The following is a 15,380-nucleotide window of genomic DNA, read 5'->3' as shown; positions in this document are numbered from 1 at the left end:
CCGCGGCCGCGCTGCGGAGGCGCGGAAGGGAGACGCGCCCCGCCCCGCGCTGCGGGATGGGGGGGGGGGGGGGGGGGGGGGGGAGGAGGGCTCCGGCACGGCCCTGCCGCCCCAAATCGTGGGGGGCCCCCGGTGGGAGGGGGATTCCAGACCGGCCTCCGCCGTGGGGATGTTTCCCCCCCCCCCGCCCCGGATCAGCGGGGAAAACCGGGGCGAAATGGCGGGAGGAGGAAAAGGGGGGGATGCTCAGCCCGGGGCTGGGGGTCGCGGTCCTGCGTGGGGCCGGTGGGCAGCTGGAGGGTGGGGACAGAGGGAAACTGGCCGTGAGAAGACGCAGCCCGGAGCAAAGCTGAGCTCAGGGCCTGGGGGGACCGGGGTGACCTTGGTGGGACACCAACACCTTCCCTGGGAAAAGCATCTTCCCGCTGCGGGCTGCCCCCAGCTGAAGGCAGGTCCCAGCCTCTCACCCCGGGATCCTTCCTCCACTCTCTGCCACGCGCACATAGAAACCAAGTTCAATCCCTTCAAAAACCCCACGGATTCAACCTACGGCGGGTTTGCGGCACCGGCAGGAAACCATACGAGTGCTAAAAGCAGTGGCACTCGGCTCTTCTCCACCTCAAAACCAGGCAGGGCTTTATGCCTCTACAAAAGCTCCTGTGTATGTCTGCACACATTCATTAGCTGTACCGATGCACACGATAAATACAGTTTTCTTCCCGCCTGTGTTGCAACGAAGGCCCCGCCGGAGCTGCCCAGGCTTGCCTGGACTTCTGTGGTAGCAGCCAGGGAGGGAAAAAAATCTCACACTTGGATACAGTAAAACCTGTCTGCAAGGCTGCAGGGAGCCCAACGCAAAGCACCGGGTATTGGCAAAGGGGATGCTGATACGACACTGGTCTCTGCCCCTTTTTTTTTATTTTTACCAGGAAAAGGTTGCCTGACACTTCTCCAGGGAGACATTCCCCAGGTAGATGTTTCTAAAATGCATAGTCCTCTATTACCCAGCCTTCCAGAAATGAGCTCATTAAGGCAGAAGAGTATAAAAAACACCATCACCACGTCCCAGCTCAAGCACCCAGCAGCGGCACACCCCGGGGGACAAACAGGAGGAACAGCACTGGGCAGCGGGGGATTTGCAGCACACGGCCGGTGTCTTCCCTCCAACATCCCTCCCAGGCGCTGCCAGTATTTGTACAGCTTTTAGGGACAAAGGCCTGCCTGCAACGTAGGCACAAGCCCCACCAGATTTCAGTTTGGTCCTCAAATCTGATGCAAAATGGCCTGTGCAGCCCCTTCCTTTGCTGCCCATCAGCAAAACACCAATTTTTGCAGTATTTCCCTCCATCTGTGGTCCCGGGGCTGTAACGGCGTTGCAGCAGGGGGGTCCTGCTGCGTGCAGAGCACGACCTGTCCCACGCCTGGCTGGGGGGATGAGCAAGGCTTCCCTGAACAGCACAGGCATTTTAGCACAAGCTCTGCTGATGCAAAACCGATGTTAAAGGGATTTAATTCTATTTAAAACTCTACCCTGCCTCCACCACAGGGAACGCTGAAGAGAGAGCTCAGATCACACAGACAAGAGGAGAAAAGTAATCGGAAACTGTGCAAGCCAGTCACTTTCTCTTCCTAATTATTAGCTTAAACCCTATTATTGCTTAAATAACAACACTAGTGGCATTTTTTGGGATGCAGTGACATTTCTACAGCCAGAGGAACACAGCCCCAGCCCGGAAAAACTCCTGGGGCCGACGGGATTGAAATCTGAACAGTGACTGGGGCACAAAACAATCCTGTCCAGCTGAATGTGGTCAGTGCGCCAGGGAAGGAGCCGGGTTGTTTGCTCAGAGAGGAAAATCCAAGGCAGGGCCAGCCCTTGAGAGCAGTTTTACTTTGCAAATCCCCCTGCGTCTCTCTTCCAAGGCAGATCTCAGCAGCCCGGGCAGCGCTCACAGCTCCCTGCCGCCAGCAATTGCAGCAGGAGGTTGCAGCCTGCCCAGCCCCAGCCCGGGCTGGCTTTTTTATTAAGCCACTGCGTGTGCTGCTCGCCGTGCATCCGCCGTCTGTTCACCATATTGCGACGTGCTGCCATGGAAATGATCATTCCCTGGGCGATATTTGCTGTCGCCGCCACGGTTGGAGCGGGGGTCTTGCTTATAAGGAAGCCGCTACCCCTCCTGCCACGCCAGCGCCGGAGGTTGGGGTGGGATGTGAGGATGCTCCATGCTCTGACTGCAAAAGCTGGGAGCTGTGGGCTGTGCAGCCGAGTCTGTGTCACGAGAAAGCTGTTCCTTCCTTGGGTATTTACTTAAAATTGTTTAATAAAACCACTGAGCTCTTTTTCCCCAGGACACAGCAAGTCTGTCAGGCTGAGCCACGCAGCCTTTTGTTCCACGTGGGCTCGCCACGCTGCGTGCATTTAATAAAGCATCCTCAGACGCCATCACGGGGGTTTTCCCCAGCGTGTCCTCGTTGATTTAACTGTCAGGATTACAGGCACCTCGTGGGAATAGCGCTGCGTGCAAGCAGTGAGGTTCGGTCCCCCCACTCCCGGGCGCTCGCCCGCTTTACTTCATCGCAAAAGGTCTTTTCTTTCCTCCCTTTCTCCCCGCTGCTGCTGTGCTCAGACCTGAAAAATCAGTGGTATAAGGCGGCCAAAGCACAGCACCCTCTGGCCCCCACCTCGGGCATGGCTGGAGCCATGAGTGGGGCTGGAAATCAGGGGTGGGGTGGTACCCAGTACCCCCCACTTGCACTGATGCAGGAGCTGCCCGGGGAAGGGGAGGAGAGAGGCAGGGGATGGGCTGAGCTGAGCCGGGCAGTGGATCTTCTCTCCTCCCCTTCCCAGGGCTGGTTGAGGCCCCACACAGAGTCCACTTATGCTTCAAGCTTCACCAACCCCCTTTTTCCTAGTGCATCGCTAAACCCACACATCCATCCATCTGTTCCTGCCGTCTTTGTGGCCAGCATTACCCTCAAGACCTGTCGACTTGTGAACATCCCCCTTCCACATCCACCCATGCAAAAGCAGATTGAGAAGGTGCTCCAAAAACAACCGCCCATGCGAGCGAGGAAGCTGTCGCTGGAGACGGCAGCAGCAAACAGCCTTTGCCCAGCAGTGAACTCACCGAGCAGAGCGCACGCAGCCCGCACTTTGTGCTTTTTTGTGAAAAAGCCAAGTTTTGCTAAGAGCTTTCTTGTGCCAAAGCGAGGAGTTGGTCAACAGGGGAGTGGTGAAGCCTCAAAGCCTAGGAGGGGAAAGGAACATAAATATGCACGCATGAGATTAATTATATCAACTACAAAAGTAGTGGCTATTTTAAGGTTAATGCCTAAGTGATCTGACAGTCAGAAAAAGAGCCAAAGAAATTATTGGCATCGGTGCTGGCTGCTCTACTAGGCAAGCCACGGTCACTGCTGGCACGGAGAGCCACCAAAATAGTTGCTTTTTGAGGGGTTTTGAAAAAAGCAGAGTGAGTTCAACATCCTGGTGCCACAGTCACAAACAGGGAACACAGGAATGCATCAGCTAGTCCTGGGGACATCCTCGCCCGCGCCTCGGCTTCCCAGGGCTGACAATTTTACATACATGTATGACTTCAAGACTGCGGGCAGCTTTAAATAGGACTCCACAGCTTCGAGCTCATCAACCAGAGCGTTCCTGAAGCTCTTTTAAGCTTGACAAGATGCAAGTGGTGCTGCTCATGCTTCGCCCCTGGTTTCACTGCGGGCCACAGCAAGCACCAAGCGCTGGCAGTTACCACTGTAACTGTTTTGATAGCTGAGCTATATACAACTAAATAAGAAAGCCTTCAGAAATCAAGATTTATAACCCAAAACACTCCGAGACTTGAACTCTAGCAGCCCTACTGGCTATGCCCATTATACATTAATTTCAGATAGCATGGCGTTTTAGTGCCAATACATAGCGCGGCTTTAGAGAAAACACAACAGGAACAAAACATACCAGGTTTTTGGGCAAATGGCAGCAGGAAACAGAATTGATGTCGAAATGATGGCTAAATGCAGAGGAAGGTCTGGAAATCAGCACAACTGTGCCAAGGCTGCACGTACAGCTGTCGTTCAAGACCGACACGCAGCCGACGTGCTGAGCGTTACAATTTGCTAGGCTATTAATTTCTCCCTTAAATTCTAGTGTATTTTTTAAAAGACTATTCTCTTTACAGCCTCTGGGGCTGTAATTGTTGTGCTAATGTGGGAACCTGGAAAGGGTGGCTGTGGTGAACTGTCAGCTGTTCTCCCATTGCCTGCCGTGTGCAGGCAGCAGTTGGCTGAGACAAAGCCAAGCTGGAGGAGGTGTTGCGATCTTCCTTCGTGGCACATCACAAATCACAGCTGGCAACTGGGAAACCACCTTCTTTTTCTGCTCCTGCCACACTCATCCTGCAGTACAGGAACCGCAGAGCTCAGCCCAGCCGCTTTGTGCCTTCAAACGAGGCTTGATACAAGAAACAGGCAGCACATTTGTTCAGGGACAGAAAATAAAAGACTCCTCATAACGACAACCAAGCAAGTGCGGCGCAGTTGTGTCTGCGTGAGATAAGATCACAGTCGCAGAGGTAGCAGCAGCTTTTTGCAGCAAAGACGCCCCGCAGCATGCCCCAGCGCTGTCAGGGCTGAACGAGGGGTTGGAGAGGCTGTTCTCCGTGCTGTGAGATGCACTGTCCAAGGTTGTTTGAGCACCATTCACCAGTTCTGCTGCCCACCTTCAGCAGCTGTTTTTACTCAAAAAAACCCCCAAAGCTCTAAGACAAGTGTACCTAAAACTGCAGGACTGGGGCTGGGAGCAGAACAAAGCCTTTTTTACAAAATATATATACGCAAGAACCTTCAAAATAAAAGGAAGGAATGCGGCTGCCAGCTGTCTGCTTTCCTGCCCAAGCCTTCTCTCTGAAGGCAGCTCGGTGTTCTTGTCCGTTCGATGCTGAGCTGCGAGCACTCGCAGCGGGCACAGGGGAACAGTTGCGGTGGTGGTTTTCACGCCACGAGCCAGCCAGAAGTCAGCTTCTTTCAAAGATTACTCATGAGTCGTGTTAGATCGTCAGCCTCTCGGTGCGTGGAGCCTGTCTGCTGCACACACCACCCCGCCACGGCGCTGCCACGGAGCCGCTCAAGGAGCAGCGGCCGGGGCTGGGCACCACTGACCTGGCCTGGTTTTGAGCCTCTTGCTCTTTGTAAGCAAACAGCACTGTCAGCAGTGATGTCTGTCCACCCAAACCCCACCCTGCAATCGTTACAGGAAAAAAACCCCAAAACACCAAAACCTTCAAACATACAAAATCGACCTGTACCTATTTTTCCAATTTCATTGCCGTAAGAGGTTGAACCGTTGCCTCCCACAAGGCTGCTCTGATTCATGGCAACACACAGGCATTGTGTGCTTGGTAAATCCCAGCAGATATTTCTGCTCAGTTTTTGCAACAACAGTTAAAAACCCTGATTTACCAGGAATACAGATTAGGGCACACACATACCAGCTTCCTTTTAACGTTGTTGTATCATGTTCCTCCTATGGAGCAGCCGAGCTCACTCAAGGCATATACAAGGTTTAACAGTAAAACAAAAAGGAACCCCCAAACCAGAAATTACGCACACAATATACTTCACACAGAGATAAGCAAATGGAAAAAGACCGAGTCAGGCATTTAGTCCATCTCACAGCCAATAAGGGGTTATTCCCTGCAGTACATTTAGCAGTGATTTGTCCAGTCTAGTGTTGATCATCTAAAACAACACAGAACTGCCTCCATTCCTCCAAGGAGATCGTTTGCAGCCAACCCCATCTCATTGGCAAAAGGTTTCTCCTGACATCTTGTTTTCCTCTGCTTTCATTTCATCTCACCTCTCCCCAGCTCAAGCCTTAAGCTACACTAATTAATTCCCCACCCGTTTCTGCAGTTTCCCCCCATGCAGCCATATCGTAGCGTGCTACATCTTCTTGGCCTTGGCTCTCTCTAATCATCACTTAGTCAGGCTTACAGCTTTAATTCTTGTAATCTTCTGTCTGTGCCCAATTCTCTCGTCTCAGTCACTGCAGCTGTTCTTTGTAGCCCCTCCAATTTGGCTACCACCTCCTGGTATGAGATCCATCCCAAAACGAACAAGTTTGGCTTCTCCCAGGAGGTGTAGATGAATACCTTCACAGCCATGGCGGCTGTGGGATTCCTTCCCGCTTCACAGAGCTCCTGCAGAACAAAGTACCCCGAGCAGCTCGGGGAAGAGGCAGCTGAGGCACTAACAATTGCTCTTCTACTCCCCGCAGTAAGTGGCATTCTTAGGGCAATAGGCTGCCAACGGGATATCGTGCCACCCTACAAAAATGACTCAGGACTGGAGACAGTATAGAAGATCAGTGCCCCAGAACAGTGTCCTCAGGGACAAAAAAACACACCTTAATATATTTATCCTTGCTGCAGGAGACCCATGTTGTTAACAGCTCCTCTCGTGGAGGATGCTGGAAGTCTTGCTAAGCTCAGCATGATCATTCCAAGAGGGAGCGGTAAAAGGAGTTTTAAGCCATCCCCTCCATTTTGATCCCCACCTATGCCACCCACCACCACCGCAACAGCCTCACCTTGCACGCCTGTTTATTTTTCCCAGTAAAATAAGAGCTCTCTCATGCATTATACCTCAGCCACTCCACTAAAAATATTCCACGGGCGAAAAGAGTCAGGAGAAAGCAGTGTCACCCCAAGTTACATTATTTTCCACGGATGAGAGAGAAGAAAGGGATGACATGCATTTGTTATTACTTAAGACACATAGAAGCCCTTGTCTTCTTACAGAGGACCCCGATATCAGGATCAGCTGTGCCAATACAAGCTGTGTTATTACCTCTTCTGTACGAAGCAATTTGTTTTTATTGACCATTCACTATACAGGGCACTACAACACGCTCCTGCTCATTAGAGTCTGTCAGTCAGAAGGCAAAGGAAGGTGAAAGCAAGATTTAAAGAGAAGGCAGCTCTCTGCAGTCATGAAGATAATCTTGCTAGAGCAAGAGCACTGACAGCAGGCAGCTTGGACTGCAACAAGGAGCAGCAAATGATCAAGACCACTCAGAATTTCAGACACTAGAAGAAAAATCCTTAAAGCAGGTAGAGCCATTTACCTCCCCTGGACAGGAAAATGCTACAAACTTGCATCCAAACACAGGACATTGAGGAAAGCTTTTTTAGGGCTCTGGTTTTGTTTATTGTCCCCCCTATGTAAATCTACCAGACCATCTCTGCTTGCAGTAAACTAAGTACTCTGTTACAACTAAGGGCTTTTTGTTTCTCCTCAGAGAACATAATCAGAAATCAAGATTTTTTCCCACCTAACCTACACGAGGTCTCAATCTCAAGTGAGTCTTCCCACAATTTAGTCCCACGCTACACACCTCACCCCCAACATTTCACCTTTCATTGTTGCTGAGCCGTTTTTCAGCCCAGGGCAGCTCACTCCACTGAAGTGCCAGGCAATTAAAGCAGGGATGAGTTCAGCTGCTGTCACTTTAAGGGGGAATGTTTTAAGGCCAAATATACAACAGACAGAAAATGCAGAGGATGTTCACTTTGGAGAAACCCAACAGCCAAGAACTACCTGCTTGAAAGACATGTAGGCTACCCCAGTGCAACAATCAGCCATCACCTTCATCACATGAAATTAGTTTTACTCTACAGCAGGGTATTAGTAAGTCCAAAGCCCGTGTACTTTTTATAGTTTAGTTTCCTGGCAAAACACCACCCACCCAAAGGCTTGAGGCAATGCAGAACTGGCTGCTTGGGATTTGCAGGGTAGAGAACACAGGCTATTTTTGGCATTACCCCTCTGTGGTAGGATGAGAACTACAGGCTAAACTGTAATAAACACCTTTAAGACCTACATTTTGTGACGAAGGACATACGTTTTTGAGGGGCTGGGGATTATCAGGAAGAGCACTTCACAGAAATACTTTGCCCTCCTCATCCCTCCCCAACCCAACCAGTTTGCAGAACCGAAATGCATGGTTAGACCCTGACATCTCAGGAAGAGAACAGCTACAAAAGTCCTAAATCACCCTCAGTCCAGCCTAAAACAAACCGGTCAAGGACGTGCCCCTTTGAGATCATGTGGCCAGATCCACAAAGGATATTACTTAAAATACAGGTTTCCACCCTCAAATTGTATCTGGTCATGATGGTTCAAAGCACCAGCTCCTTGTCCTCCCTCACACAGCAAGCGGACACCAAGGACTGTGGAAGGAGGCAGCCACCACGCTGGCTAGGAGCAACAAGCCCTGGCTGTGCCTGCTTTCCTGCCCGAGACTGCAAGGCCAGAAGACCCAGGGCTACGAGAAATGCTTCACAGAATCACAGAATTAACTAGGTTGGAAAGGACCTTGAAGATCATCTAGTCCAACCATCAACCTAACACTGCCAGTTCCTATCTACACCATATCTCTCAGCGCTATGTGGACCCTGCTCTTAAACACCTCCAGGGATGGGGACACCATCTCCTCCCTGGGCAGCCCATTCCACTGCCTAATAACCCATTCTGTAAAGAAATACTTCCTGACATCTAGTCTAAACCTTCCCTGGCACAACTTGAGGCCATTCCCTCTTGTCCTATCGCTTGTTACTTGGTTAAAGAGGCTCATCCCCCCTCTCTGCACCCTCCTTTCAGGGAGTTGTAGAGGGCCATGAGGTCTCCCCTCAGCCTCCTCTTCTCCAGACTAAACCCCCCCAGTTCCCTCAGCCGCTCCTCGTATGACATGTGCTCCAGACCCTTCACTTCCAGTCACTGGAGACTTGGTCCACAAACTACCACAGAAATTCAGCTTACAAAACTGAACAAGGAGCTGGGCACGTACAAGCACAGCTGCAGTACGGGGAAGGCAAGGCACCTCAGTGAACCCCAACGTGGGCCACTGACAGGAAAGCTTTTCCCCTAGAAAAGTTTTTCCACACCAGGTTTTTGTGATTTGGCCCAGTATCCATGATGTAGATGTTAACAGCTGCAAATAGAAGTCAGGCATGGGGAAATGCAGACTTAGGAAGCAGCTTGGTTGGTAGCAGTTCCGAAGCAGAAAATGAGATGCATTAAAACTTCTTTCTGGTCAATCTTTATTTTACACATTTGCGTGACAGCAGGAAAACCAAGTTACACAGACCATCCTGATTTGTATGTACCTTGCTTCTCTTCAAATACTTTTGTTGTTCTTTTAATAAAGTTTAAAAAAATACTGAAAAAATCTATTTGTACATCTGAACATGAACTGAGGAATAGGATATTTACAGGCCACCAAAACCCCTTGAACTGGACCTTGCTGTACCCAGGCAAGTCTTTGAGTTCTTTTGGAGGCCAGTTACTAAACGAATTCGAAGCGACATTGTACAAGGTGCCCTAAAGCTGCTTAATGACACAAGAGGATCTAGAATTAATTATTAATAGTTACTAAAGGGAAAGGGAAGCTATTCAGACCCATACTCTGTTTTGATAGAACAGGTACCAGCCCAGTGCTCCAGTATCCTAGCTACAAGACGAAGTGCTTCTGATAATGTGGAGGTTGGGCTCTACTTTATTACACAGAGAGCAGAACACTGAGTGAAATCCCACAGGGAAATATTTATTAAGAATTGTCCTTTCTACAGGATTGCTGCAGTCAAAACATAAATGGGTTCTTGAGCCAGTCAACCTACAAGGAGTGACTCTTTTCTCAGCCACTTTCTTCCAGTAGCGGCACTTTACACTTAAGTATCTCAGTATTTTTTCTTAAATCCCACTCCAGCCACTTGCAAGTACATACCACGTGCAGTTCTTACAGGATCATTGCTATATCCAAGTGAGAAACAAGGGGAAAAATACACAGCTTCCCAATATTGCTAAGTGAAGTGATTAATAAGCTGAGAACAGCATCATACCCAGCGGCTACAAGAAAATTAATCCAATTTAGAACAATGTTTTCCAGCAAATCAACCCCAGGGAACATAAGGAAACATTGGTCAAGTGCCTCTGGGCAGCACCACCTCAGTTTTCATGAAACATTCAGGTTACTGAAGTTACACACAAGGTCACTGGTTTTAGACAGTGTAAGTCCCATTTCAAATATCACTGTACCTTCCATCTACTGCAGACCACAGCTCCATGCTCTTTTTACACAGGTGAAAAATGGGGAAATGTTTTGTGATTGAATCAGAGGTCATAACACAGAATCAATAAAACACATTTGCTTTAAAGAAACAGTAGCCTGTTAGCAATCATGACAGGTCAAACTGAAGGAGACAAACCAGGCAGACTGAAGGAGGAAGGATTTCCTTCCCTTCAATAGCTGCTCTACCATCCAGTTTTCTGGGGTTTTTTTGTTTGTTTGGTTTTTTTTAATAGCTAAACAACTTCAGTTCTCAGAGCTCAACCGAACATACAAATATCCAATATTTGCTTCAAATGCAGCCGGGTAATTTTCAGACAGACAACAAAAAAACCCCCCTTCCTTGCCAATGTGATTGTCACTGGCCAGACTGCATTTCTCTTAGAGAAGAGGTGTGTACTGTAAGGAAAAAAAAGACTTAACACGCTAAAAATCTTCCATTGGACTTTCACCAAGTGTGCTCACTGGAGTGGTTAGGACATGCCCTTTCATGGCCAGAAGGAATGTTACAGTGCTTAAGGATACATGGTGGATGCACGCTCATGCTAGAGAGAGTCCACTTAGCTTAGAAAAATACTTCTTCCACATTACTAGCTCCAAGACAAAATACTGCAATGCAGCAAATTTTTACAACATGCTCCCAGGGTATGCCAGCATGGAAATCCAGGAACAGGGCACTCAGCTGGAGAGAAACACTGAACAATGCACTGCACAGATCATGACATGCTGAGCTAGATGACAACATGAAAGAGCATCTTAATAGGACAGCATGTGGCTTCTTCAAGTCGAACTGCTACATTCTGAGCAAGCAGCAGCAACGTTCCAGATGACCCCATTATGTCTTGCTTTCTTTTAGTATGTGTCTTGATGAGCCATCAAGGAAAACATTTCCAAGCCTGAAGAATGCAAGAGTCTGGCAGTTGCATTGCAAGGTTTCCTCTGGAAGACAGCTTGCTGAACAGTTACAGCTGGAAGGAGTGCACTGGTGGCATTTGCATGTCATCATCAACAGGGATTTATTGGGGCATAACCTGCATTACAACTGAGGACTGAACCAACCTCATTTTTGTCTGCAGAGGGTGCCGAGTACTCCGCTGCAGCAACGAATGTGAATGCATTCAAAACTGTTCATTCTGAATTGCACCAGACCTGCTTTTTCAGGACTCCTGTCCTTACACCGTGGTGTACTCGCAGGGTGATTGCTTTAGTTGCTCACTTCAGTAAAAGGCAGAGACAGGAGAGTAAGGCTGTATACCAAAATGACCTGTAAGCCACAAACAGCTCTTCTGCTTTGCCTCCCTGTGAAAGACAGAGCTTCCTCCCAGCCAGCCAGCCGTCAGCATGTGAAAGGCAAGCACTGCGATTATCCTGCCTGGTGAGCTCTAAGCTGCTGCATTTCACTAGCAACAGTCGCGCACTTGCCAGTCCTGCAGATGTGGGCTCCCCTGGAAGGCAGGGGAGGGGGTAGCCCTCCCTTTGATGCCTTTCGTGCTGCGAGGGGAGCACAACTGCAGCCACCTCCTCATCCTCCAACACCCCAGCCACCGTCCAATCCATCACACAACCCCACAGGACAAATTTTTTGACCTGTTCCAAGAACTCCACCAGAGAAAGGGGAAATTCACTTTGTAAATGGCTGCAGTAAGAGCCTTCTATCACTCTGCTTTTTGACTTCTACATTCACGTTTTCTTTACTAATGCTTCAGTCTGACTAGTCACTGATGTCCTGGGGTTTAGCACCCTGCATTAAGTGCCAGCTGAAGTTGGTTGTATAGCCGACTGCTGAAGCTCAGGTCTGAACTCGGAAAAAGCCCTTCTAAAAACACTTTCAGAGTACTGTTGTGCCTTTTCATGCCAAGACAAAATCACCCGTTTTTTGGACTTTGACTAGTAAGCCTGGGACTTGGCAGATAAACCTACACTATACGCAACTTCAGCGCAAAAGTGCATATAAAAAAAGAAACCTGAGACTAAGGTGAAAGCACTTGCCAAATCGGCAGCTCCACTGACGCTGAGGTATGGATCAGGCAGCTGTCTGGAGCCCGCTCAGCACATGCTGGATCCCAGCACAGCCCCTCATGTTTTTGGGTGAAATGCCACACCCAGCAGAATTCCACATCTCATTCGCAAAAGGTATTAACAGGTTCTAAAATAGCATCATGTCCGGATTAACACTGTTCTTGCACTTGTGTTCCTGACAGCAAACCCTCATCCCTTACATACTTCAGCACCGACAGACTTCAAGGCTCCAGTGAGTGACTACTCTGAACAAAGTAAAAGCCTGTTTGAGTAGCCCTTTGGATACAGACAGTGACACTTCCACAGGGACAGAGTAACTGTGCAGAGTGAGAGGATGAATTTTGAGTACTGTATGTAAGTGTATGATGAGCTGGCACTGCCTATGTTTGTTTATAGTCCAATTTCCCACACCTCAGCTACTTCGTATGCAGATTTAAGATCCAGAAGGTCTAAAAGATCCAGAAGGTCTAAAAAGATCCTTAAGATACAGAAGGTCTAAGAGGCTCATGGATCACCCAACAGCCTTTCTAGTTGTGTAGGCTCTGTTTCCACTAAAATTGTATCACTGCAAGACAACGACAGCAGAAGTCAAACTATCACTGCTGTGATTACTATGTAGTTAAAGCTGAGGAGGGAAACACAGAAGAGGACTCTGTACCCAGAGAAGAGGGCAATTCTCATGCTTTAGCAGAAGAGAAACCAGCTGCAGGTATCAAAGCAGGTGGATTCATTTCTACCATTTTCAAGATGCATAGAACCAACACCTGGGAAAAGAAGTGGCAACCAGAGAAAACAATGCTGCTCTTCAAACTGCAAGTCTTGGTACGGACTGCTCATTTAATTAGGAGTTTTACAATCCCTGTTCAAGACTGAGGAAAAAGTGGTTCCAGGTTCCAAAGAAAATCCCCCTTCTAAACGTAAAGGATAAAAAAACCTAGTGGCTAGTAGTTCTCTCATCAGCTGTGCACCCAGAGATGTAGTCCCTTCAGTCAAAAAGTAATTCCTAAATGAGTTTGTAGAAAGATGCTGGCACATCCAAAGCTCTGCGATGATGCCTGTCCCTGTCACCCTGACAGAAGCACTTTGCTCAACAGCACCATATGTCAATGTCTCTACATGAATATTAAGGCTTCAATGGGTCAGTGAGTTATACTCAATTTATTTTTCTTAAAGCTTATCCTCATTACATCAGTGAACCACTTCTGTCCTCCCCCAAATTAACAATCATTTGCTATGCCTTACTACTACAACTACGGGCACCAGCTCGCCTTACTAACAAGAGTACTACAGATAAAACGCACATGGCATTTGTAACATGTCTCTAAAGACTCCACTGCAAGTTTGCAGCTAACAGTCAAGACTTCCCATGTTCCCCTGCACTGAGGTTCCAGTAATCGTCATCGTTCCTGACAAAAACCATTTAGGACTGGGAGCTGCAGTTGTCTGGTTTTGGTGGCAATACCATTTTGAGCAGTTCAGCTCATCTCAAGCAGCAGTTATCATTGATCCTACATAGCCAGAGAGGTACAAGTAGCCATCCAGAGAGACTAAGGAACTCAGGATAATGGTGAACCACAGATTTGTGCTGCATTACGTCTGCTGGACAGATTTCCCCTGGAGATTCTGGTACTGTTTATACTGTGCCAGAAAGGAGTCTCTTTTGAAATACCTTGAAAATATTTGATAAAGCAGATCAGAGTGCTCTGGGTCACAGCATGACATTAAATGTTTAAGATAGCATGGCAGATCCCTAAAAAGCAAGCGTCAGTCTTACACCTCTTGTGTACTTCTTGCCAGGTGGGTGTGAATCAAGAGCAACTCCATGAACAGTGGAGAATTTACATTAATGCTTATTGCACTACGGGCTAGTGCTTTTGATGGAGAACACTCACTTGCTTCCTGTATAGCAATATATCTGAAAACCTGACATGTTCAAGTGGATACCTGCATGGATAAGACAAGAAGATACTCATCAGCTTTCCCACTGATGTGAGTAGTGGCAGAAGTCATCTGATGCAGTACCCCATTTAGTCTCTCAAATAACTGCAGTTGCTTCTATTCATCTGTTTTGCAATGTTTTGTCCAAGCCAAAAGAAAAGTTTATAAAAAGAAAAAAACCAATACTTACATCTCTTATCTTCTTTTCCCACCTTCTGACACGCTTTGTAATTCCCAGCATACATGTTACATAGCAAGTGTGTATATATATATATATGCATTATGTAAAATATATACTTTACATACACACTAAAGGTCTCTCTCCACCTTAGCATTATACATTCTGAAGAACGCAACTGCAAACAATTCTGAATACCTAACCGATCCAGAAAGGGGAAAAAAGAATAAGCTACCCAAAATCCCTAGGAAAGCTTCACACTCCTTGCAGGTACCAAGAGATCCCATTTTCTTATGATCAGAGGAATAGTTATATTTCTGCACTGCTTTTGCTCCCCCTAGGCACACCCCACTCTGCAGTTTCAGTGTTGGGAAGTGCTAGTTGCTCCCTTTCCACTGAGAGTAATATTAATAAATTAAAAAAGTTTCTCGGAAAGTGCTGCCTTAGTCCAGTCCATCATGCCGTGCTTTCCCACTCGCCCTGTGGCTCTGCTGAACCATTCACCACTTTCTTGACCTTCTTCATGCCCTCCATTACTCCAGAAGTCGTCACCCTGGAAGAGAAGGGAGAAACATCAGAGAACAGAACTGGAACTGTAACATCCATTTCCCCAACAGCCCATGTTTGTCTTCCTGTGCATATCAAACAACATTTCTCAAGGGTCTCTTTACCAAGACCTAGCAGTCTTGATGTTCAGTCTCTCCTGTTGCTACCATTTTGCAGGCCAGGTATCATCTCGGACCCAACACTGATGGGCGTTGGGAGCAAGGCCACTGTCCTTGAGAGCCTCAAGGCCCTCCTCATCTATCATTAAACTAAGCCAGCAAATAATACTTGCTCGTACTTGAAAGAAGGTAACAGAGGTGGTTAAACAGTTAAACCAGGTGTTTATTTGCTAAAGTTTGAGCAGCTTGCTTAAAAAACATTTTGCTATACAGCTGAATACTCTTAATTCTGTGCATTAAAGACTTTCTTCTGCACTTGCAATGCTCTTAATAGGCACAACGTATTATACAAATGCACAGAGTGGACAGTGCCCTAGATGAACCTTATCAGCTTAATGCACACCAACTCCTGTTAATATCAAAATTACTCTATGAACAGCAACAAAAC

The 15,380-nt window shown here is 47.9% G+C and overlaps 1 protein-coding gene across 1 annotated transcript in view; it reads right to left on the bottom strand.

Moving 5' to 3' along the window:
- Positions 1 to 9,090: 9,090 nt before the first annotated feature.
- The window catches only part of GPR107 (G protein-coupled receptor 107), a 40,774-nt gene continuing 34,484 nt past the window's right edge, over positions 9,091 to 15,380 (bottom strand). Inside the window, exon 18 of the mRNA XM_074846604.1 lies at positions 9,091 to 14,820. Within this exon, the coding sequence (XP_074702705.1) occupies positions 14,724 to 14,820 (97 nt within the window). The 3' untranslated portion in view covers positions 9,091 to 14,723. The remainder of the gene's footprint in view (positions 14,821 to 15,380) is intronic.

This window comes from Strix aluco, chromosome 20 (assembly GCF_031877795.1).
Source record: "Strix aluco isolate bStrAlu1 chromosome 20, bStrAlu1.hap1, whole genome shotgun sequence".
In the NCBI taxonomy this organism is placed as follows: Eukaryota; Metazoa; Chordata; class Aves; order Strigiformes; family Strigidae; genus Strix; species Strix aluco.
This window is presented reverse-complemented; position numbering and strand designations above follow the sequence as displayed.